The 23955-nt window shown below is 39.6% G+C and overlaps 1 protein-coding gene across 1 annotated transcript in view; it reads right to left on the bottom strand.

The window, feature by feature from the left end:
- Positions 1–239: 239 nt before the first annotated feature.
- Positions 240–23955, bottom strand: part of fam222aa (family with sequence similarity 222 member Aa) — a 205463-nt gene continuing 181747 nt past the window's right edge. The window contains exon 3 of the mRNA XM_078227286.1: positions 240–12490. Within this exon, the coding sequence (XP_078083412.1) occupies positions 11226–12490 (1265 nt within the window). The 3' untranslated portion in view covers positions 240–11225. The remainder of the gene's footprint in view (positions 12491–23955) is intronic.

Genomic DNA, 23955 nt, shown 5'->3' with positions numbered 1-23955 from the left:
GTTAGTTACAGAAACTAATACAGTATTAACCCAAATACCTCTACAATCATGACACATCAAAAACTCTTCTCAACCATTTCCTCACAGCCTCAAGTAAAGCAAGTCATGGAAAGAGAACGAGTGAAAAATCCTGGTAAAGTTAATGCCAATTTAAAAAAAAACTTAGACTGAAAAATGGTTTGAGGAGTACGCTTTTACATCTTGCAGGCGGAAAAAAAACCAAGAGCCTTCATGATGTTAATTGCTTTATTCATTTCATGTCAACCAATAATAAAATAATGAAACAGAATAAATAAAACATCTACATAAAATAAAGAAGTTTCAGTCCTGAGATCGACAAAAAATAAAAACAAACTTGTCAGGGTTGTCAGAATATCAATACAGGGCCATGCCCTGTTCAATCTAGGAGCGATAGAAAGCATACGTGTAGGATGAGGGAACCATAGGCACATTCAGAGTAGTTAGTTCCAAGGCTAGAGAAGTTACAGCATTTAGTCACACTTCTTCAAAGAAACCAGCTTTCTTCATTCACACACACATAATCCAACATTTTTTTACACCTTATTTTCCTGAGGAAACATTTACAAAATATTTAAAACACAAATATGGAAATACTGCAGGCTTTTAAAAGCAAGGTGCACCTTAGGTGGTAATTGCGAACTTGTTTCCCCCCTCCCCATTTATTTCACATATAAAACTAGGGCTAGATGGAATGTGTTGCTCCATTCATCCCCACAGCTGGGCAGTAGCACTGAATAACTATCCAAGGAACAAAGAATTTTCAATTACTTAAATGTTGCATACAACCTTGCTACCTATATGAATCAAAAGATTTGCTTCAGTTTATTAGAACAAGCGTATGAAAGTTTTTTTTTTAAAGTCCCAATTAGTCCAGGTGAAAATTGAGAGCGTATTGACTAGGTGGCCAGGTCCAAATTTTTCATTATCACATTTTTGCTTCTGTTTAAATTGACTAAAGTTCTTAATTTTTCTTTTAAACGAATCTAAAAGATATGAAAGGAAAAATAACATTAAACAGTTACAGGATGGAAAGGAACATTTTAGAAAGCTACCTAAAAAGATTGTGCCACAGATTTCATTGGGCTGTAGCTACCTAAGATTAAAATAAATCATCAAGCAAGTCACTGGGATTTGAACCTATAACGTCACAATGTGAGGTAACCATTCACTAATATAAAGATTTAACCCCTCCCTGATGTGTATTTCTATGACACTAAAATAGAAATGTAATCAACGGTGTAGAGCTTATTTTGCTAGTCATATCAATGAGAAAATGTTCTATACCTTTGTATTTTAAAAAAAAACTATTGCACTGTACTTGAAGTCAAACTAATTGCTATTTCTTCCAAAAATATTTGAAGACATAGCTACATCAGCACTTTCCACAACAATAGATGAGGGATATCTGGGAACAGTTACATGGCAGGAAATGAATCATGGGGTTCGGATGACAAGGAACTACAAGAAAAAAACTCAACTATTTTGTAATCATCAGAACCTCAAGATCAATTATTGCCTTATGACAACTTTTAAATATGAAAGATATGTATTACGTGAAAAGGTGATTTCACTTGCTCCAAGATTTTGTTTTTGTAATAGCGACAGTTTGGAACACCAACAGCTTGGCAGTGTGCTGTGTCATTGATGCCCAATAACATTCACGCTGCATAACATGACAATTTCGGCAAGCAGTGATAATATAGATCAACACGTTATAGAGATGTACATAATTTCTACTGAATGTAGAAATCTAAAAATTACATTTGGTACTTAAATTATTTTTGATTAGATTTTAACTGAATGCAATTTCTACCACATCTAGTATATCAGCCTTCCAAAAACAAAAACTCTGAACTGACAGAAAACCATCACCCACTCAAGCAGCTATTTTTTGCCATGCATAATGACTGAAAATTGCCATTTTAGTGAGATTACTTCAGTTCTTCTTTTCTCAATCTTTCTTGCTCATGCTCAAACACCATGGGTCAGCATTATACCAATACTGCTTTAATTTTCTGGTTCAGTTTTCATGTACAATGTGGTAATATTCTAGCTTCAATAATGAGATTATTGTGCTCACCAGTTACCCAGGAAGGAAAGTACCCGCTAACAGTTAAGAACGCAAAAAACTCAGTAACTAGGATATGTTTACCCTATTCTTTTCCTGCACTTAATACTTGATCTTGTGGCATAAGTGAGCTTTTTCATTGCATGAGTAACTTTCTAGACTGCATCACAGATGAGCATCTCTTTTTGAGGATCACTATTCCTTGGTTACACTTTGAAGTATAGTCAGTAGGAAAATATAATTTAGGATTTCACAAAGTTCTATTTGCCAAGTTATATTTTTCTGGCACTTGTTCCAGCAACAAGTAAATTAGCCCCAGAAAATATAACCTAATTATTTTATCCAACCACTATTTATGTGATCTTAATTGGAAATCAAATTTTCTGACGTCTTTATCTCATTAGGATGACTTTACCTTTAGCTGTCTGGGACCCACCCAATCTCTGGAAGTCTCTCCCTATCTCAAAACAACTTTGTTTAAAACCTACCTCTGACCAACCTTTTGGTCAACTGTCCCAATTTCTCAATGTATGGCTCAGTTTCACATTTTGCCTGTGAAATGCCTTGGGACAGTTTGCTGCATCGATTGCATTGCGTATATAAAAGTAAGTTGTTACTGGTCTAAGAAAAAGGTTTGATTTCATGAACTGTTAGCAATACTTCTCATCATGGAACAGTTACTGTAGGATGTACAACATTCCTACTGGCCAAAGATGGGAGCAAATTTTGTCAAATAGCTAGATTTTCCATCGGTTGGTAAAAATAGTCTGAAATTATTATTTTGTTTCTTCTGCTTCTCCCTCCCTTCACAACCCGCCCCTCCTCAAAAATGTATACCAGCTATAGGAAGTTATGGATGAGGCTCAAATGGAAATTAAAATGATTTTCAGCATAATTTTTTCAAAGCTAGTCAACTGTAGCCCTCAGCCTACCTAAGCAGATCTGATCACCTATTTATATCAATGTAGCAAGGGAACACTAGGTGGTAAGATTGCCAGATTGCAGCTTTTGGAACCTCATTTGTTGAGGCTATCAAAAATGAGGAGAGTTGGGCTGATGGTCCAAGAGAATAACCTCTGCAAAAAGCAAGATGATATCAGCAGCAGTAGAATTCTGCTTAAACTCACTCAAGCCTGAAGGGTAAAATTGCAACCAATATTTTTAATGACATGTAACGCTTCCAAGTTGAGATACCATGTCTACAATTTGATTTTTTAATGAAACTAGGTGGAACTACTTCAAGAATGATTTAAAGATGATTCTGAATGAGTAAACTCCCATTTGTTAAATGCTGCTCAATCTGCCTGTGTTTTGCACTTGATACACAATTTCAGATGAAACTACTAGACATATGCAGCTCACTTCCCCCAGCTGCATGTACGAACAAGTAAGTTAGAAGGAGTTGGCCACTTGGCCTCTTGAGTCTGCTCTGCCATTCTATAAGATCATGGCTATTCTAATTTTTATTTCAACTTCACATTCCTTCCTATCCTGATAACCTTTCACTGCCTTGCTTATCCAGAATCTATCTACTTCTGCCTTCAAGACATTCATAGACCCAGCCTCAACCACCTTTTGAAGAACAGAATTTTTATCCTTCTCTCTGTCGGTGACCCCTTATTTTAAACAGTGGCCTCTAGTTCTAGATTCTTTCCACATCCACCCTGTCATGTCATCTCAATCAAGTCAACTCTTACTCTTCTAAACTCCAGCAGATGCATTTCTTCACAAAACAACCTACCCATTTCAGATATTAATCTTGCAAACCTTCTCGGAATTGCTTCCAATGCATCTTTCCTTAAATAATGAGACCAATACTGTACACAGTACTCCAGATGTGGTCTCACCAATGCCCTGTATAACTGAAACATAACCTCCGTACCTTTGCATTCAATTCCCCTTGCAGTAAATGATAACATTCTATCACCTTTCCTAATTACTTCCTGCACGCTAACCTTTTGAGATTCATGCACTAGGACACTCAGATCCCTTTGCATCTTAGAGCTCAGCAATCTCTCACCATTTAGATAATAATTTTTTTATTCATACATCTATCTACTTACCAGAATTGGTCTGCTTGCTTGGATGGACTTTGACTTACACTGGTAAAAAGACTGACCGAATTTCATTCAGACTGCAACTATTTCAGCTGTTAAACTTGAGCTGGTAACAAAAGGAATATCAGATCCTTCCTCTAGGGAGTATGGGGGAAGCAAAATAATCCGTATGCCTGTTATACTAGCAATTTGATGTCAGATTTATCCTGCAAAAACAAATTGCCAACACAATAGTATCTAGCTCATTATTTCTGTCCTTGCGCAGTGTTAATTGGGCCTCAAAAAGGAATCTATCAAATCCATTGTTTTGTTTTGAAATTCACCTTTTGTAACCCTATGCATATTACTTCCAATATGTTAAAAATTGGCAATATAAATTGGGCAATTCACACCACATCATCTCTTCCTGCTGATCATTCATCCGTGTTCTGCACAAAATTATTCCTTTATCCATCCTTAATCACATTAAGCATTTGGCAGATGCTACAAAGTAGGCCCTATTCAACTACAAGAACTATGAATTGAAGAACCTTCTATCTTTTTAAAATGTTATCTTGTGTGCTTCTTACCCATAAAAAGACCAGTAATATGTCATTTTGTTTCATCAATCTTTTCAATTCCAGCATCCAATCAACAAAGAAAAATAATGAAATTTTTGCCACAGGTGCACATTGCTCCTAAATGATGAAAGAACTGACTACGGTTTTTTGTTTGTCTAGATTTGTCCTCTGGTAGACTGTAGAGACGGCCCTTCCTCTCTCTCTCCCCCGTGGATCATAAAGGTTGAATTCTCACCATGACAACACTGAAAATTTTGATATAACATCTTGTGCGGAATATGCCAGGTGTGACGCAAATTTGATTAGTAACTTGATTAGTGATTCTCGAAGGGCAAAAATAAACGTGGGTACGCCTTTTCCTCAACAATGTACAAATCTTTTCTCAAAGGCTTTAAATGGAGGTGAACATAAAACAAATCCCATTCTTTGGATGTTATTCTCTTGCCTCTTCTCAGCACCTGGAAAAAAATCTGTTTGGGAGACTGGCTTTTCACTAGGCGAATCTTCCTAATGACATGCCATATGTTGCAGTGTCTCAACAGCTGAGGGAGAAAAGCAGAATGACGGAGTGCTCCAAGCAGAATCCTATTTGGAATTTAATACCATTATCCTAATGCATACAGCTTATTGTTTGGCAAGGATACGCTTGCTCCAAAGTTGATAGGGTCATTGTGGGCGGAATATATTCTGGATTAGCTCAATTAGTATCAATGATCCATGCAGAATAACTATCAGATGGAGGAGAATTCAGCTCTTCCTCTTTCCTAAATCTCCTCCTCAAAGCTACTTGCAAGCAGTAACTGTATCAGTCTATCAGGAGACAATTTCAGTTGTCTTTTAGCCTTAAATTCTAGCTTTTATCCATTAATTCACTATGATGCTCTACACTGGCGATAAATTGACATCTATGGAACGAAGTTCTTGTCAAACAGACTTCAACTTAATGACAATTTGGATTTTCCCTTAACATGTCAATTCAGTCAGTTTTGAGTTCTTTCGTAATACAGTTAGGAGGTAGGAGTTGACATCACTAGAAAATTGGATATTTTGTTCCCATTTCTGATGTAAGGTGAGGCAAATGCAGAGGTTTAATTTTGGCATCAGTACAAGCTTGTTTTGGTTACTATGTTATGACAATGGAGCTAAACAGACTCATATTCTGTCACGGGATCTACCCACTTGTTCATATGTCTATATCATGGGGATTTAACTTGGGCTGGTTAAAAAATCATGTTAGAAAATGTACTGCTGAATAAATGGAATTGGCAGCACCAGAAAACATCCACCAGGGGTCATTCTTGATTTAAGAGATTCCATATTTCAATTAATTAGAACCAGTTTTATTGCAGAAATTTCTGAACATTTTTGATAACTGCCACCTAAAATTCCTGATCCAACTTGCTATCATTATGATCCCCGTAATGTTAAAAACTTCTCCGTATCATCATCATTGAACCCATTTTATTGCACTGTAGAGTAATATACCTCCCTGGATGGAAGAAAGAATTGCACAGATTATAGATGCCAAGTGGTAGGATTCAGGTGGTCCTGTTTGACTCCTCTCCCCAACCTGTTCAATCACTCCATTATGAACATCATTGATATAACAGAAGCTCAAGAGAAAGTATGCATTTAGTCTAAAACCCAATCCCAAATTTTTTGCTTGATGAATGGTGAAGGGCAGCACGGTGGCACAGTGGTTAGCACTGCTGCCTCACAGCGCCAGGGACCCAGGTTCAATTTCCGGCTTGGGTCACTGCATGTGGAGTTTGCATGTTCTTGTGACTACATGGGTTTCCTCCAGTTGCCTCCCACAAGTCCGAAAAATGGTTAAATATACTGGCCATGCTAAATTCTTCCCCAGTGTACCCGAAGAGACGCGGAGTGTGGTGACTAGGGGATTTTCACAGTAACTTCATTGCGGTGTTAATGTAAGCCTACTTGTGACACTAATAAACAAACTTTAAACTTGAAAGGAAAGATTATCCTAATTCTGGAGAATTTTCCATCAAGTTAACACAGGACACTCAAGACAGCGACAGAATGCTGCTGAATTCTCTCCAACATTTGAAATGAGACATTCAGATACAATGTGGGCTCCTGTTTGTTTCAGCATGGGAGAAAAATAATGTGTTGAGAGCAGAGGATATTTCAAACTATGTCCTAATAAGTCAGTATATTTTGTGATTAAGGAGTTTATAATGTTTCACTGCAGAGTACTTATTTTTTGGATAGTGGATTTACACCTAGCAATACTTGCTCTAATGGGTTAGGTAAGAGGAGACACGTTTTTCTTTTGTTAGCACTGTGCTAAACACTGAAAAAGATGAGGCTTGTAAAAATGCATAACTGATCAAAACAATGATAGTGTCCAATTAATTTGTCCCATTCTCTCTAATTCTAGATTGATCCTAATACTGGCTTAGCATTTCTTGGACAAACTCCTCTGTATTTAATCACATCTGAATTACAGGAAACAAAAGTAAACTTTTGAAACAAAAAACGTATTCATCCCATACATAAACAAAACCATTATGAATAATGGATGGTCAATAATGAGTAAGAAAAATCTGCTTTACAACTTTTATGATTTCAAACTGCACCAAATATTCACCTAGTAAAGTGCAAACTGACACATCAATTTGGAAACCCACTCATGCCAGCATTATGAAAAATGCCAAAGATGCAAAAGATAATCATTGCATTGACTCATCTGTGTAAAGTTTTATTCAGATTAGGACATGTATATTAAGAAATGAGAGTGTTCTTCAGCTTTTACATCCACGGTCAGCATGAAGCTTGCCCAGGTCAGAATGGATGCAGAGTGAACCTATCTTTTATGCAACTCCAAACCCAAGACTTAGAGGAGCATTTGATACCCCCACCCACATAACCAACTGAATTTCAAAATAATGTGAACAGCAAGCTTATATCCATGAGAAATTAGGTTAGGTCCAAAAATGATTTCATACAGGATCCTCATGGTCAGTGGAGTGGTAAAACTTGTAAACCAATGTAACTGAAATCAGGTCAGGTCCCAGAGATGCAACGACAATATACAAGTTGACCATTCTAGTTAGTCTCTTTACTTCAGGAGTTTAACCTGGTCATTCATCCCAGAATCTGTTCGTTATGGAGGCTGGAATCAACTATTAGTATTTTTTGACTGCCAAGTTCAACGGTTACAAAATATTTGGATTTTGACTCCCTACAAAAAATAATTAAATTACACTTCCAGTGTGTACCATCACATATACTTGACAGGTATGCTTGTTAAATACACCTGTAGACTGAAGTATTTTTGGGTATTGAATCAATCGATTTTCACATGAATAGTAATAAAGTACCCTCACTCTTTCCTTTCATCAGTTTTTCTCAAGCCAGAACATAAATGTTCCTGGTCTCACATTCCTTTGTCTCTGTACAATTACTCCCATTGTGCAATTAAAGATAAATATATTTGCCATTTCTATTTTTCCTCTCATCCCAAATCAAGGCTAGCTACACAATCATGTGTGTACAGTGGATAAAACAGAACTAGTGAATATATACAGATATCAAAAGCAGCTAATGAAATAAAATTAAAACACAATCAGTATCTAAAAACAGAAATAGGACAAACAGACCTTAAAAGCACAGCCTGCAAAAGCCAGTACTTACTGAAAGCGCTGGAAGTATTTGCTGCATGTGCTCTCATATGAATTGTTCAGCAAATTCATGTGCAAGCCAATTCAAATAAACACATCCAAATTGAGTACCTGACTTCTAGATTGTAAATTAAGCATTGAACTGCTTTGAAATTTGTTGGCTGAACTTTATCAGTTTAGTAAGGCTGTTATATAGAGCACACAAGCTTGGGGAGCATTTGTGGTTATTTCAAATTTTACTGTAATTTCTTTCCCATCACTGCAAAATTATAGAAAGGAAAGATTAATGAATACATTTTTGTGTGGATTCTACAAAGCAATAACACATTATAAGTAATGGAGTCCAGAGAATTACCATTAATCACATCACATGGGTGAACCTTTTAAGGCCACAACTCCACATGTACAAACAAAGAATACAAAGGTATGATTTAAATCCCATTGTGAATTATGACAGATGTTTTGGATGCTACTATACAAGCAGAAAATGTTGGAAATACACAGCAAGTCCATCAGCAACTGTAATAAAAAATAATGTTCAAGTCAGCAAAACTGGTCTGATGAAATTTTTATACTGAAATTTCATTTTTTTTATTACAGATGCCGATTATACCTTTTTTTTCTTTCAACAATAGCAGCACCCAAACATAACTAAGGCAGTGGATATAATGATTGAATCAAGCAAAAGTTGATATTCCAATCCACAAGGATTTGGGAAGTTGTGGTGGTGGTGGGGGGCAAGAGGAAGTGAAATGATACAACCATCCACCTCACTTTCTGATCAGCCCTTCCCATTGCCAATTAGTAGACATTAACAAAACAGATGTGGATAAATATGCAGCCTGCTGTTCCTCATTCTCTGGGTTAAAGAATGCAGCAAAATAGTGTGAAGATGTTGGTGAGAAACAGAGACTAGTGATTGAGTGATAGAAAACCGGAACGGAATGTCAGACTTGCCTGGTGCTCAGCATAAAATTGAAACTGAATCATGATAATTTAATACACTTGACTAGTTGCACTAATCTGGCCACTTGATAACTCAGGTTTTAAATTGCAGGGTGCAAATTTCTCAGGGGTAGGTCAAGATGCTTTATAACCAAAATAAAACCCTGTTTTGTTTGCCTTTTTTCTGTTGCAAATATTGGCAATTAGAGGCATTTTAACCCAATATGAATTATGCGACAACTAATTTAAATTACAGCCTTCATCCAAAGTAATTTTGCCAGGCATTAAATTATGCAGGAAATAAAATATTATTTTTATGGTGATCTAAATTTCTAAATCATAGAACATGTTGAACAATCAAAATAAAGTTTGTGTATTTTCTGGTAATATATACTGAGAATGCAAGCTAAAGCTTATTACAGTGCTTCATTTTTTCGATTTTAATCACCTTTCCTTTTCAGCAATCTGTCAAGCTGATATTGACTAATTTACCTAGGTAATTTGTTTTGGTTAAGCAAAAAACTGTTTTTGACAAGTGCAATTCTATTATGGAATTAAAAATTGATGTTTGGAAAGAAGAACTTATGAAAGCCAATTTGTTAGCTCCAATGTCCCTCATTGTCATTATAAAGGTAGCTGCTGAATGGTGGCTAGCTAATTCTAAGCAGCGTGGGGAGGGTTCACTTTTAAAAGTATCAATGACCCTTTGAGTCATCAGAAACCCTGGTCATGCAGAACTTAGCAACTGATTGAAGAATAATATTGGAAAGGGCCAGAAGCAGCAAATGTTATTTTGTACTGGATGGGGAAAAAGTGGGAGAGGAAACTCGTCCTCAGTCATATTATAGTGGTGTCTATAATGAATACTAACTTAGGGATGGTATGGCTGCTAGCTTGGCTGCTTGCAATCATTTTATATGGCCTACCATAATTTTACAGTTGCCATCAGATACTACTGTTTGTTTTTCAGTTAAGTAGCACTCAATCTCAGGGTGTTCGGCAATGCTCAACAGGCTTTTACTTCACCTAAAAGGTTTAAAGCCAGTATGTACACAGTCTGCTTTCGTAGGAATGTGCTCTTACAAACTCATTTGCACCTAATGAGTTTTCTAGTCGTATGGAAATAACAGCAATAATGTGTAGCGCATTCTTCTGAGTGCATTTATCAATACCATCAACCCTTACATCTTTTCACTGCTTGCTATGCTATTTTAGCACAAATGTGGGCATATAGTATAGTTACAAAAAAAACTTTAAAACTATCAATTCCCTCAAGTGAAATTACTTTAACCTTTTTTCTAAACTTAAAAGGAAAAGTTATTTCGTTTTAGCAGCCAACACAAAATTTAAAAAAATTCAAACAAGAATTAAAGAAGTAGGTTCAAGTTTTCCAAGTTACTTTCTTTTATAATATTCTGGACTGTCCTCACTTTTATCTTTATTCCAATACAGTGCAATAACGACTCTCCACTAGGATTTAGGCAGTAGCTCATTTTTTGTAACCACGTTAAAAGATGAAGATGACAATGACGAAGCGGCAATGGTGAGGATCTTGGGACCACATGTTCACAGAATTCAGCGCAGGATTGGAGAATTAAATTTTTCTGCATGCAGACTCATCAGCACACATGGCAAAGCTTTCTGCACATTTCCGATAGCATCTTGCCCTCCAATGTCCAATACAAGTCCCAAATCCCCGTTTTACTGTAATTAAAAAAAAATTGCCATCTTTCATCATTAACACCAGTAGATTCGATACTTTTGTCCAACCAAGCTCATTCCAGCATCTTGTAATCCCTGGGGCATTTTAAACACTCCACTTCATTTCATTTGCCTTTGACTGCTGTATTGAGGCTGGAGGCTTCTGTGTATATCTATAAAAGATTTAACACCACCATTCTATCTTTTCCAAACAGCAGTTCTTGATCTATCTGTAAACGGGTAGTCGAATGTGAGCATTTTGGTGGTCCAATAATCGAGGTACTGACACAGTCTCATATCCTTTACCCAACATTTGCTCTTTAATGCAGGGAGGGTGAATGTCATTAATCAAATACTCCAGTGACTGCAGACTACTGCTGAGGATAGAGGTATTACATAGCGTTCTACTGGAGACACTGGTGAGCCCATCTGAAGGGTGAACAAGGTCGCGGTGGCCATTTGTGAGGTCCTGTGGGTTATAACAGTCACTGTCTGGTGTCACCAGTACGCTGTTCCAAGGGGCAGCCAAATACTGCCCTGTTGAAAAGTTGCAGTGCATGCCCACACAGTTCAAAGGAGATGAAGGGACTTTTTCAATAGTAGGTGCCAAGGTGTACGGTCGTGGAACACCACAAACCTCTGGTGACTTACTTACTACACCTCCACCACCACTGCCTGAGTACATACGGATCTGTTGTTTCTGTTGCCATAGTAAATAATCCATTCCATCTGGATAGGCCCCAGGTTTAGGCCCTGCTGCAGAGGCTAAACCTGAAGCAGCTGTCAACTCCGCTCCTCCACGGCATTCAGGTACAACATTTCCAGTGTACACCACACTTCCATTAATCATGCTAGTGAAGCCATTAACTGTATTGCGGCTGGCCACTGTGGCTGGGCTTGGATTGGTTACAAGAGTACCCTGACAGACAGCAGCTGAAGCCTGTTGTGATGCCTGAGCCTGGCATTGTTGGTTGATCTGGTAGATGATGCTTTGAATAGAGGGGAGATTTGACTGTTGCAGAGCCAGGCTACGTCCTCCTATTGGAATAACAGATGTGGCAACAGTTACATTAGGTGGAACAGGTCCCTCCAAAGATTTCTGGCTGCTGTGGTAACTTATTTGCCCATTACACGATTGACTCTGCGCTAAAGTGCTTGGCACCAGGTAGGGTCCGATGTTGCCATTTCCGATTTGTGCTGGGGACATCCGTGTCCTCTTGCCATCTGTATTTTTCACCACACTTTTGCTGTGCACCTTCACAATTGCTAAAAGACCCTGATATCCTCCAGAGTGTATAGGGTATGGACTGTAGCGTTGCCCCGTTGTGTCGTAGCCATTTACAGTCCTGTTAAGGTGCTTATGCTGAGGAACCCTGATATTTGTAGGAAAGATCTTGATTGTTAGTGGACTGTTAGCCACCTTCTGGGCATAAGCATCAAGTTCAGCTGGACTAGGATACCTGGGAGAATGCGTGGTTGTAACTGACTCACCTGAAACAAAGTACAATACACAAATTAGAACAAAGGAAAAATGTTGAAGACACATTTCTGGTGCCTCCCTTTTGACACATACGGGAGTTTCAAAGATAAACATGTCTCAGTTTTACAAAATAACAATACAGTAGCATGTTGGTGTGCAGCTATTATAATGAGCTCCTAATTTCAAAACTCAAAGCACAATTCAACAATTAAATCCTACTGTGTTTACACAACTTGATAGCTACCTTAAGACTGACCCATGGAGGAGCTTGGAGTAGGTCAACTGTCAACCAAGAACTATAAGACAAAATATCTAATTCTTATGGAAGAAGCCAAGAAGGATGCAGTAGATAGCATAGTACTATTAGTTTAAAAAATATATATTATGAAAGAGTTTGATTCATCTTTTAGAGTGGCTTAGAGGAGTTTCCATGCGTGAGTGAAATGAAACAGAACTCACTGAAACCTTCTTTATGTTAATTATTCTGTTCATTATATCACGTCTGGTAGCTACTCTAAATCTGGTAATTGAGGAGAACTGAGTCATACTTACTATCTAAAAATATTCCCCTAAAAAAAGTCATTATTTATTTACAATAATTCCTTTGCTCTATTCAGTTGTTAACCTTATCTTTCCAAATTAAAGCTTCAAGCTTTTAGGTGTCCAGATCATCAACCTGTCCTGGTCCCCCCATGCCGACACTATAGTTAAGAAAGCCCACCAACACTCTACTTTCTCAGAAGACTAAGGAAATTTGGCATGTCAGCTACAACTCTTACCAACTTTTACAGATGTACCATAGAAAGCATTCTTTCTGGTTGTATCAGCTTGGTATGGCTCCTGCTCTGCCCAAGACCGCAAGAAACTACAAAATGTTGTGAATGTAGCCCAATCCATCACGCAAACCAGCTCTCATCCATTGACTTCCCGCTGCCTCGGCAAAGCAGCCAGCATGATTAAGGACCCCATGCACCCTGGACATTCTCTTTTCCACCTTCGAAAGTCTGAGATCATGTACCAACCGACTCAAGAACAGCTTCTTCTCTGCTACCATCAGACTTTTGGAATGGACCTACCTTGCATTAATTTGATCTTTCTCTACCCCTAGCTATGACTGTAACACTACATTCTGCACTCTCTCGTTTCCTTCTCTATGAACATATGCTTTGCCTGTATAGAATGTAAGAAACAATACTTTTCACTGTATACTAATACATGGGACAATAATAAATCAAGTCAAATGTGCTGACACTTGTTGATGTCAGCATCCTTTAAATACCTTGCTCGTGCAAGAGTGCCTAGGGAGTCAACGTCAGCAGGATATTTGAATGGAGAGCCAATCATACTCAATCTTGTCTTTGCCTGATGTCTACACATACAGTTGTCTGCAAGAATCACTGGATAGCAAACTGGATCAAGAACAATGGCAGGTGTTTTCTCCCATTGAAACAGCTGGCAAGGTGAATTCTCCCCAAATGCTGCTTCTGTTGAGATCTGCAGACTCAACATAGAATCAGAAGCATACTTGGGACCTCCTGGTTTTCACGACTTGGTGCTGCTATGTGTAGTGCCTTTATACCACTTATTATGGCAGCTTTAATCCATAAGGTCATGTAGTAGAAAATAATTAGATGGTGATTTAAAGTTTGCTTGGCTACCTGCTGAAAGAGGAAATTTATGAAAGAAAGAAAGAATGTGGGAGACAGAAATGCACAGCTTTTCATAGACATCTGTCAATATTTTTTGCACTTCATTCAGGTTAATTGCATTTGCATTTTCCTACCTTATGTAGATTTTAAAATAAAAACCATACCAGAGATGGTGCGTTAAACTTAACACAGCTGATGCTTTTTTTTATAGTTATGAAAAATGGATATACATATGAGAGCTCCATCACAAAGACTTCCTACTTCCATAACATTGCCCCCATTTACCACCTCAATACATCTGCAAATTAAATCTTAATTTGTGCTTTTGTTAACTTCAGCCTTCACTATTTCAATGATTTTCTGGTCAGTTTCCTTCACCCCTTAAACCTCAGCTCATCCCAAATTTGGCTGCCTTTAACCTGCCCAATCATCTCTGTCTTCACTGACCTACATTAGCTTTCTGATTTTCAAATACATTGGATCTAAAATTCTCACCTCCATGATTAAATTCCCTTTATGGTCTCATCTCTCTTATTTCTGTAATTTCTGCTCAAAATGCTGGATTTCCCTACTGAAAAGGAGGGAGTTGGGTGGGAAATGAAGGAGAGTTTAAGACTACCCTTAAAACATACATCTTTCACCCAAGCTTTTAATCACCATCTTTAGTATACTCCTCTTTGGAATTCAACTCAGAAATCGGTTGAAATAGATCTAGCTAGATTAACTTTTGATCAACAGTTATTAGTCAGGAACTTAGATTCAACACACAAAAGTGTAGTGCAGAATGCACAAGAATATTTGTACCAACTTACAACTTGAAAGCACAGCTTGCCATCAAAGTAAAATTCATTCTGCATGTCCAGAACATATCTACATCTAGATATGTATCCACAGCTGGAAAATGGTGAGAAAATAGTTGCAAATCTAGGATCAATATACATGCTATAAAGTAGACACCACCATTCCAAAATAAACTACACCAGGAACCAATATGGAAATCAAATATTCAGTAGTGCCAATGTTCTGTGGTTTGCTTTCCAACAAACTGGGAGCGTGTAATTGAGCACAGACTGGCAGAGGACCATTTCAATTCTTGCCCCATGTCCAGTTATCAGTACAAAATGCTCCTAAAAGTGAAATGACTTTACTACAGACAAAAATAAAACTAAAATAATCACAGTAATTGCAGCTTTGAAATGATGAAACTTTACACCAAGGCAATTACAAAAATACTAATGGAAACAGGCTTTACAATATTCTCCAAAATGCCTATACAATTTGATATTTTGCAACTTTCAATCAAATTATACAGTACTTGCACTTTAGTTTGCTGGTAACTGCAGCTTTGGGTGTTACATTACAATACTTAAGGAATTTTAGTCTATTGGATGTTAGAATAGCTGATTGCATAGATAGTCAAATTGTGATTAAATACAGCACAATAATTGTTAAAAAGAAAGACATGTTCAGATCAGGATCACCTCAGGGCACTGACTTGCAGGGTCATCTGACAGTAAGTAGGAAATTCCTAGCTCTAATGACAAATCATACTTTCAGATCCCACGTTTGAACCAGACTTGGCTACTCAATCTTCAAAGTAGCTCCAGGTTACTATGGGTGAGGTTCTCTGGCCTCCCTGTGGCATCTTTTTCATGGTGGGAGACAGCATGCAATTGGCCAACTGCAGGATCTTCTGGTCCTGCCGCTGTCAATGGGATTTCCCATCGACTCCATCTGCACCCCACACCACCGGGACACCCGTGGCAGGTGCACACCGTCAGTGGGACCAGAAGATCCTGCTGGCATGGACAACCAAAAGCTCCGGCCAGTGGATCTGGCTGAATCAGTTAACAAATTACCAAGTGTGCAACAGAAGAATTATCTGGTTTTGTTTTTCCATCACTAGATATCTTGCCTTGAAAAGACCATAACCTAACCTGGTGAGGTCCCACTTAATAATTTGCAATAATTGGTCATTAAACAAATTACGAGTAGACAATAGGTATGAGGAGCTTATCAATGGCATTGCAAGAAGCATAATTCAGTACAAAATGAGAGAGTTAATTCCAACATCCTTCTGACTACAACGAGGACAAATGCTTCTAGGTGTAGTTTCATCAATTGGAGCTGCAGCACTTCAACAGGAGATGCTTGTCCATCTGCACTCCAAATGGTATATATAACACCTTGGATGTACAGGTTCTTGTTCCTAAACCCAAATTCTACATAATGCTTACCAGCAGCTGTTATCCAGAGACTAAGAATTTCCTCTAACTAACCCTAACTAAATTACAAGAGCCTACTTCCGTATAGTGCAAGATACAATCTACATTGATGCTCGAAATTAGTGCTGTCCAATATGTTAGCCATAGGCAAAGTGTGGCAAATTGAGATAAGTATAAAAAATGAGTAATATACATCATTGGTCATTTGGTCTCAATATTCACATTTGCATGAGTACTTTAGCCTTTTTGCTGGAACAATGGCAAGACTAAATAGACTGCGCAAGTTATAGTATTTTGTTTATTCATTCATGGTCTGTTGGCATCACTAGCTAGGCCAGCATTTATTCCCCATCCCCAATTGCCCTTAAGAAGATGGTGATGAACTGCTTTCTTGAATTGTTGCAATCCATGTGGTGTAGGTACACCCAGAGTGCTGTTAGGGAAGAAGTTCCGGGATTTTGACCCAGTACCATGGAAATAAGCCAGGATGGTGAGTGGCTTGGAGGGGAACATCCAGGTGTCATGTCCCATATATCTGCTGCCCTTATTCTTAGAGGTGGTAATGGTGGAGCGGATGAATCCTTGCTCCCCCACGAGACTGGCCAACACCCTCGCTGATGCATAACTAATGAGCTGAAAAGTGGAAGATCGCATGTGTTCAGTCCTCCCGCCACCCAGCGGGAATCATGCCAACTTTCCGACCTGTCACCAAACGTAGTCTCCAGAATGGAAAACTCTGCCCAAGGAATGGAAAACCTAATTCTGTTCCCCAATGCTCATGCCAAGCAACACTGTATCCAATTGTGTCTCTAGCACTGCCTAGGTTATCAGCTTACTCAACAGATACTAGTGATTGTATGTGCAACTTACCCAAAATGTATAGCTCAGGATAACACTTACTGGTACACTTCTCAATTGAAATAAACAGTTGAAACCTTTTTTTAAAATATAGTTTACTTTGTCTGATTTCACTATGGATACCAGTCAAGATACTTTGTCCTTATTTTTAAAAATTCATTATTGGGATGTGGGCTTTTTGCTAATTTTTGCTAATCCCCAGTTGCTCGAGGTGGTAGTGGTGAGCGACCTTCTGGAACCGCTGCAGTCCATCTGGTGTAGGTATACCCACAGTACTGTTAGAGAGAGATTTCCAGGAGGTTGGGGAGGTTTGATGCTAGTATGGCAGGCGGATAGGAACCAAAGGATAGGCTTAGATGGGTCAGGTACCGATCAAGAAACGGGAGGTAGAACATTAGTTAGTGATGTCGTCAATGACTCAAAGACAAAAGAAATGAGGGTTAAAAAGCATCCAGCAAAGGAAATTGATGGGCATGAGCTGTTTTATACTTCAATGCAAGAGGCATTGTAAACAAGGCACATGAACTGAGGGCATAGTTAGACACATGGCAGCAGGATGTCGTTGCTATAACGGAAACCTGGCTAAAGGAGGGGCAAAACTGGCAGCTCAATATCCGTGGATATCGAGTTTTCAGGTAGGATAGAGTGGGTGACAAAACAGGAGGGGGTAGCATTATGGTTAAAGAATCAATTACAGTTGTGAGAAGGGATGATATACTAAATGGGTTTCACAAATGAGGTTTTATGGGTTGAATTTAGGAATAAAGAAGGGGCGACCACACTACTAGGAGTATACAACAGACTCCCAAGTAGTGAGGGGGAGATAGAAGTACATATACGTAGACAAATTTCTGCCTGTAGGAAGAGGCAATAACAGTAGGAGACTTTAACCATCCCAATATCAAGTGGGTTTCAAACAATATAAGGGGCATTGGGGGTGAAAGATTCATGTACTTTGCCCAGGATTTTTAAAACAATACATCACAAGCCCAATGAGAGGAGACACAATTCTGGATTTAGTCTTGGGAAAATGAAGATGGACAAGTGGGCGAAGTGACAGTGGGTGACCATATCAGGGATTTTGACCACAATTCAGTTAGATTTAATACTATTATGGAAAAAGACAGAGGTAAATCAGGAGTTTAAAATGTTTTAAACTTGGGGAAAGCAAAGTTTACAAAACTGAGAAGTAATTTGGCTGAGGTGGACTGGACTGGACAAGGATAAATCAGTGGTAAGTCAGTGGGAAGCACTAATAAGTGAGATCCTTAGGGCGGCACGGTGGCACAGTGGTTAGCACTGCTGCTTCACAGCTCCAGGGTCCCGGGTTAGATTCCCGGCTCGGGTCACTGGAGTTTGCACATTCTCCTCGTGTCTGCGTGGGTTTCCTCCGGGTGCTCCGGTTTCCTCCCACAGTCCAAAGATGTGCGGGTTAGGTTGATTGGCCAGGTTAAAAATTGCCCCTTAGAGTCCTGAGATGCGTAGGTTAGAGGGATTAGCGGGTAAAAATGTGGGGGTAGGGCCTGGGTGGGATTGTGGTTGGTGCAGACTCGATGGGCCGAATGGCCTCCTTCTGCACTGTAGGGTTTCTATGATTTCTATGATTTCTTAGGGTATAAAGCAGGAATGTCCCCTTTAAAAATAAGAATGGTACTGCCAAATCTAGACCCCCACAATTGTCTAGAAAAATACAGGAGAAGATTAAACAGAAAAAGAAAGCCTATGATGGTCAGAAAAAAGAACACAGCAGGTGGCCTAAAGGAGCATAAAAAGTACAGTAATCAAGTAAAAACAAAAAATCAAAGGGGAGGCATGAAAAAATATTAGAAAGATTAAGGAAAACCCAAAGATATTTTGCCTGTATATAAAGAGCAAAAGGATATTTATGGAAAAAGTGGGACCTATCAGATATGAAGAAAGGAACTTGCGAGAAGATGCAGAGGATATGGGAAGAGTTTTAAATGAATTTTTTGTCTCTGTATTCACAAAGGAAATTGATGATGCAGATATAGTAATCCAAGAGGAGCAGTGTGAAATATTGGAACAAATAATCGTAACCAGAGAGAGAGTGTTAAAGGAGTTGGAATCCTTGAAAGTGCTCAAGTCATCAAGGCCGGATGAATTTTTCCCTATGATGTTGAAGGAGGTCAGGGAGGAAATAGCAGATGTTGAGGATTACTTTCCAATCTTCACTGGACACAGGTGAGGTGACTAAGGACTGGAGGAATGCAAATGTGATTCCATTGTTTAAAAAGGGTACGAAGGAAATGCCAAACAATTCTGTGGTGGGCAAATTGTTAGAATCAATTTTGAGAGATCAGATAAACTGTCATTTAGAAAGGTATGGACTAGTCAGGGATAGTTAGCGTGGCTTTGTTAAGGGAAGGTCATGCCTTACAAATTTGATTGGATTCTTTGATGAAGTGACGAGGAGGCTTAACGAGGGTAGTGCAGTGGATGCTGTCTATATGGATTTTCTTAAGGCATTTAATATGGCAGACTGGTCAAAAAATCGACAATCGACAATGGTTTCATGGTCACCATTCAACTATTAATTCCAGATTTTTATAGAAATTCAAATTTCACCATCTACCATGGTGTGAGTCAAACCAGGGTACCCAGAGCAGTGACAGTGTCTATATTTGAATAAAGGCTGCAATAGGGTCAGGGGCTGAGTGATCCAGGCAGAACCCAAACTGTGCATGAGTGAGCAGCTTATGGCTAAGTAAGTGTCGCTTGATAGCAAACTTGATAACCCTTTCCATCAAGAGTAGACTGAAGATTGGTCCCTTACAGTCAGAAACAGGGGAATTTATAATGGGAAACAAAGAAATGACTGACCAACTAAATACATACTTTGGTTCTGTCTTTACAAAGGAGGATACAAATAAGATACCAGAAATGTTGGGGAACACAGATTTTAGTGAGAGGGGGGAACTGAAGGAAATCAGGATTTGTAAAGAAATGGTGTAGGGGAAATTGATGTGTGAGAAGGCTGATAAATCTCCGGGACCAGAATGTCTACATCCCGGAGTACTTAAGGAAGTGTCCCTAGTTTGAGTGTTTAAAATTGATTTATTAGTGTCACAAGTAGGCTTACATTAACACTGCAATGAAGTTACTGTGAAAATCCCGTAGATGCTACACTCCAGAGCCTGTTCGGGTGCACTGAAAGAGAATTTTAACACTGCCGCTGCACCTAACCAGCATGTCTTTTGGACTTGTGGAAGGAAACCCATGCAGGCACGCAGAGAACATGCAGACTCCGCACAGTGACCCAAGCAGGGAATCGGAGCCAGCGCTGTGAGGCAGCAATGCTAATCACTGTGCCACAATGCCGCCCTGGATGTAGTGGATGTATAGATGGTCATCTTCCAAGATGCTATAGATTTGAGAACAGTTCCTACAGATTGGAAGGTAGTAAATGTAACCCCACTATTTAAAAATTGAAGTCGAGAGAAAACAAGGAATTAAAGTCCAGTCAGCCTGACGTCCATAGTAGGGCAAATTCTAGAGTCCATTGTCAAAGTTTTTATAGCAAAACATTTGGAAAACGGTAGTAGAATCAGAGAGTCAGCATGGATTTACAAAAGGAAAATCCTGCTTGTCAAATCTATTGGAATTCTTCGAGGATGTAACTAGTAGAGTTGATGGACAGGAGCCAGTGAACATGGTTCTATGGACTTTAAGAAGGTTTGCGACAAAGTTCCACATAAAAGATTAAAGCATGTGGGATTGAGTGTACTGTGCTGGATAAAAAAAAACTGGTTGGCAGACAAGAAACACAGAGTAGGAATAAACAGGTCTTTTTCCAAATGGAAGGCGGTCACTAGTGGGGTACCACAGGGATTGGTGCTCAGACCCCAGCTATTGACAATATATATTAATTAGATGAGGGAACTGAATGGAATATTTCCCAATTTGCAGATGACAAAGCTAGGTGGGAGTGCGAGATGTGAGGACGTTGCAGAGATGCTTCAGTGTGATTTGGACATGCTGAGTGCATGGGCAAATGCAGCATGATGTGGATAAATGTGAGGGTATCTACTTTGGTGGCAAAAACAGGAAGGCAGATTATCTGAATGGTTATAAATTGAGAGAGGCTAATGTGCAACGAGACCTGGGTGTCCTCGTCCACCAGTCGCTGAAGGTAGGCATGCAGGTGCAGCAGGTGGCAAAGAAGGCAAATAGTGTGCTGCCCTTTACAATGCAAGGATACGAGTACAGCAGCAGGGATGTCACACCTGGAGTAGTGTGCGCAGTTTTGGTCCCCTTATGTGAGGAGGGATGTTCTTGCTATAGAGGGAGTGTGGTGAAGGTTTACTAGATTGATTCCTGGAATGGCAGGACTGACGTATGAGGAGAGATCGAGTCAATTAGGATTATATTTGCTGGAGTTCAAAAGAATGAGGGAGCATTTCACAGAAACCTAGAAAGTTCCAACAGAATTAGACAGGGTCGATGCAGTAGGGATGTTCCCAATGGCGGGGGGAGTCCAGAACCAGGAGTCACAACCTGAGGATACTGGGTAAACTATTTAGGAGCGTGATGGAGAAATTTCTTCATCCAGAATGGTACGCTTGTGGAATTCATTACCACGGAAAGCTGTTGAGGCTAAAACATCGTCGGTTTTCAAGGAGGAGTTAGGTATAGCTCTTATGGTGAAGGGAATCAAAGGATATAGGGGAAAGGCGGGATCAGGCTATTGAGTTAGATGATCAGCCATGATCATAATGAATGGCAGAGCAGGCTCAAAGACCAGAGTAGCCTACTCCTGCTCCTATTTTCTATGTTTCTATGATGGGGTGATAATTGGCTGGATTGGATTTCTCCTGCTTCTTGTGTGTACACGACATTACAGGGCAATTTTCCACATTGCTAGGTGGATGCAAGTGTTGTAGCTGTACTGGAAAAGCTTGGCCAGGGGCACAGCAAGTTCTGGAGCACGTCTTCTGTACAGTTGCCAGAATACTGTCAGGGCCCAAAGCCTTTGTAACACCCAGTGCCTTCAGCCATTTCTTGATAGCATGTGGAGTGAATTGAATTGGCTGAAGATTGTGCAAATGCTTTAGCCTCATCTTTTGCACTGACGTGCTTGGCATTTCTTATCATTGCTAATGGGGATATTTGTGGAGACACCTCCTCCAGTAAGTTGTTCAATCGTCCACCACCATTCTGGATATGGTAGGACTGCAGAGTTTAGTTCTGATTCTTTCATCGTGGGATTGTTTAGCTTTGTTTATTGCATGCTGCTTATCTATTTGGCCCATAGGTAGCACGTGCCAAATAGCATAAGCAAAATGGACAATTGCTCCCAAATCAAAAGTTGTCCTCTGTTGTAGCTTCACTGTAGGTACGCCTGGTATTGCTCCTGGCATGCCCTGCTGCACTCTTCATTGAACCATAATTGATTCCCTGGCTCTGTAGTAGTGGTAGAGCAGGAGTTATGCTGTGCCATGAGGTTACAGATTGTGATTGGGTACAATTCTGTTGTTGCTGGTGGCCCACATAACTTCATGAATGCTCAGCCTTAAGATGCTTTGAAATTTAGCCCATTTAGTATGGTGGAAGGGGTGGATCTAGAGTTGCTAATGAAATAAAAATAGTTCTTTGAGAGCTGATGCACGTGCTACTGCAGCCTCCAATTAAGGACTGAGATTTGTCAAAAACGGTTGGAAATTTCACAATGAATGAGAAATTCAGTTTGTCGTAGTGGAAAATAAGACACTACTTTGTCTTCTGTGCAGGAAATTGATGAAAAGGTAGATTACTTAGAGAAATAAAAATTTGCATCAAATTTAAAGAGAAAATTTTCATTTGGTTCTTAGAAAAAATGTGAAATTTCTAGACTGAAATCAAGATCTGAATATTCCAAGCAGCAGCAATGTTGCACACATTGCCACTCCGTGCAAAGATTTTTCTGACCCGAAGCCGCTGCAAATTTCTTCCAGGATTTTCAAAGCTAGACTGTCAAAGAAATGCACAGCCCAATGTCTGCTGGGGAACTTTGTTGGAGTGTAGCAGAGTTAGGGGAAGACAGGCCTTGCCCCCTTTTTATGGCACTGGCTGCTGTATTCTATCTGGTAAATTTTTGAGAGTGGGTGATGCATGGTGGTGGTGGAGATTTTGGGGGGGGGGGGGGGGAGGAGGTGTTGGGGAGAGTTGGAGGGTAGCTAACTCAGATATCTGTGTCGATGGGGGAGGGTAGTTGGCTCCAGATTTTTTTGGGTGGGGGGGGGGGGAGGGGGAAGAAGGATTGGCGGGGGGGGGGGGGGGGGGGGGGGGGGGGGGGAGAGAGCGGGAAGAAGGATTGGGTAGGTGGAGTTAATCAAGTACATAGTTAGGGCAGAAGGGTAGTCGAATAGGATATTGATTTGGATCAGGGGTGGTGGTCATCTAGTTGGTTGGGGGAGGAACGGAGTGGCAGCTGTGGAGTTACCCAGCTTTTCAACCAGACTTTAATGAATCAGTGTCTGATAGTTCTGAATACTATCCAGATAAATACCGTGGAACTTTCCTTTGCTTCTGCATTGGAGTCAGAGACTGAGTCATTTGCAGAGGGTCCCGGGGAAAAGAGAATTGCTCATTGGAAGTTTAAACTTTCTGGGCAATTCCACGTTGGTCCATAAATCAGCATTTCGCAGGGTCTTGATGTGCATCTTCAGCCCTACATCTACGATCTTGGGAATGGAAGATTTGGGCCTCTTATTCAACAAAAAACACTTCTGAAATAATTTCTCGTCT

The sequence above is a fragment of the Mustelus asterias genome, chromosome 13 (assembly GCF_964213995.1).
Source record: "Mustelus asterias chromosome 13, sMusAst1.hap1.1, whole genome shotgun sequence".
In the NCBI taxonomy this organism is placed as follows: Eukaryota; Metazoa; Chordata; class Chondrichthyes; order Carcharhiniformes; family Triakidae; genus Mustelus; species Mustelus asterias.
This window is presented reverse-complemented; position numbering and strand designations above follow the sequence as displayed.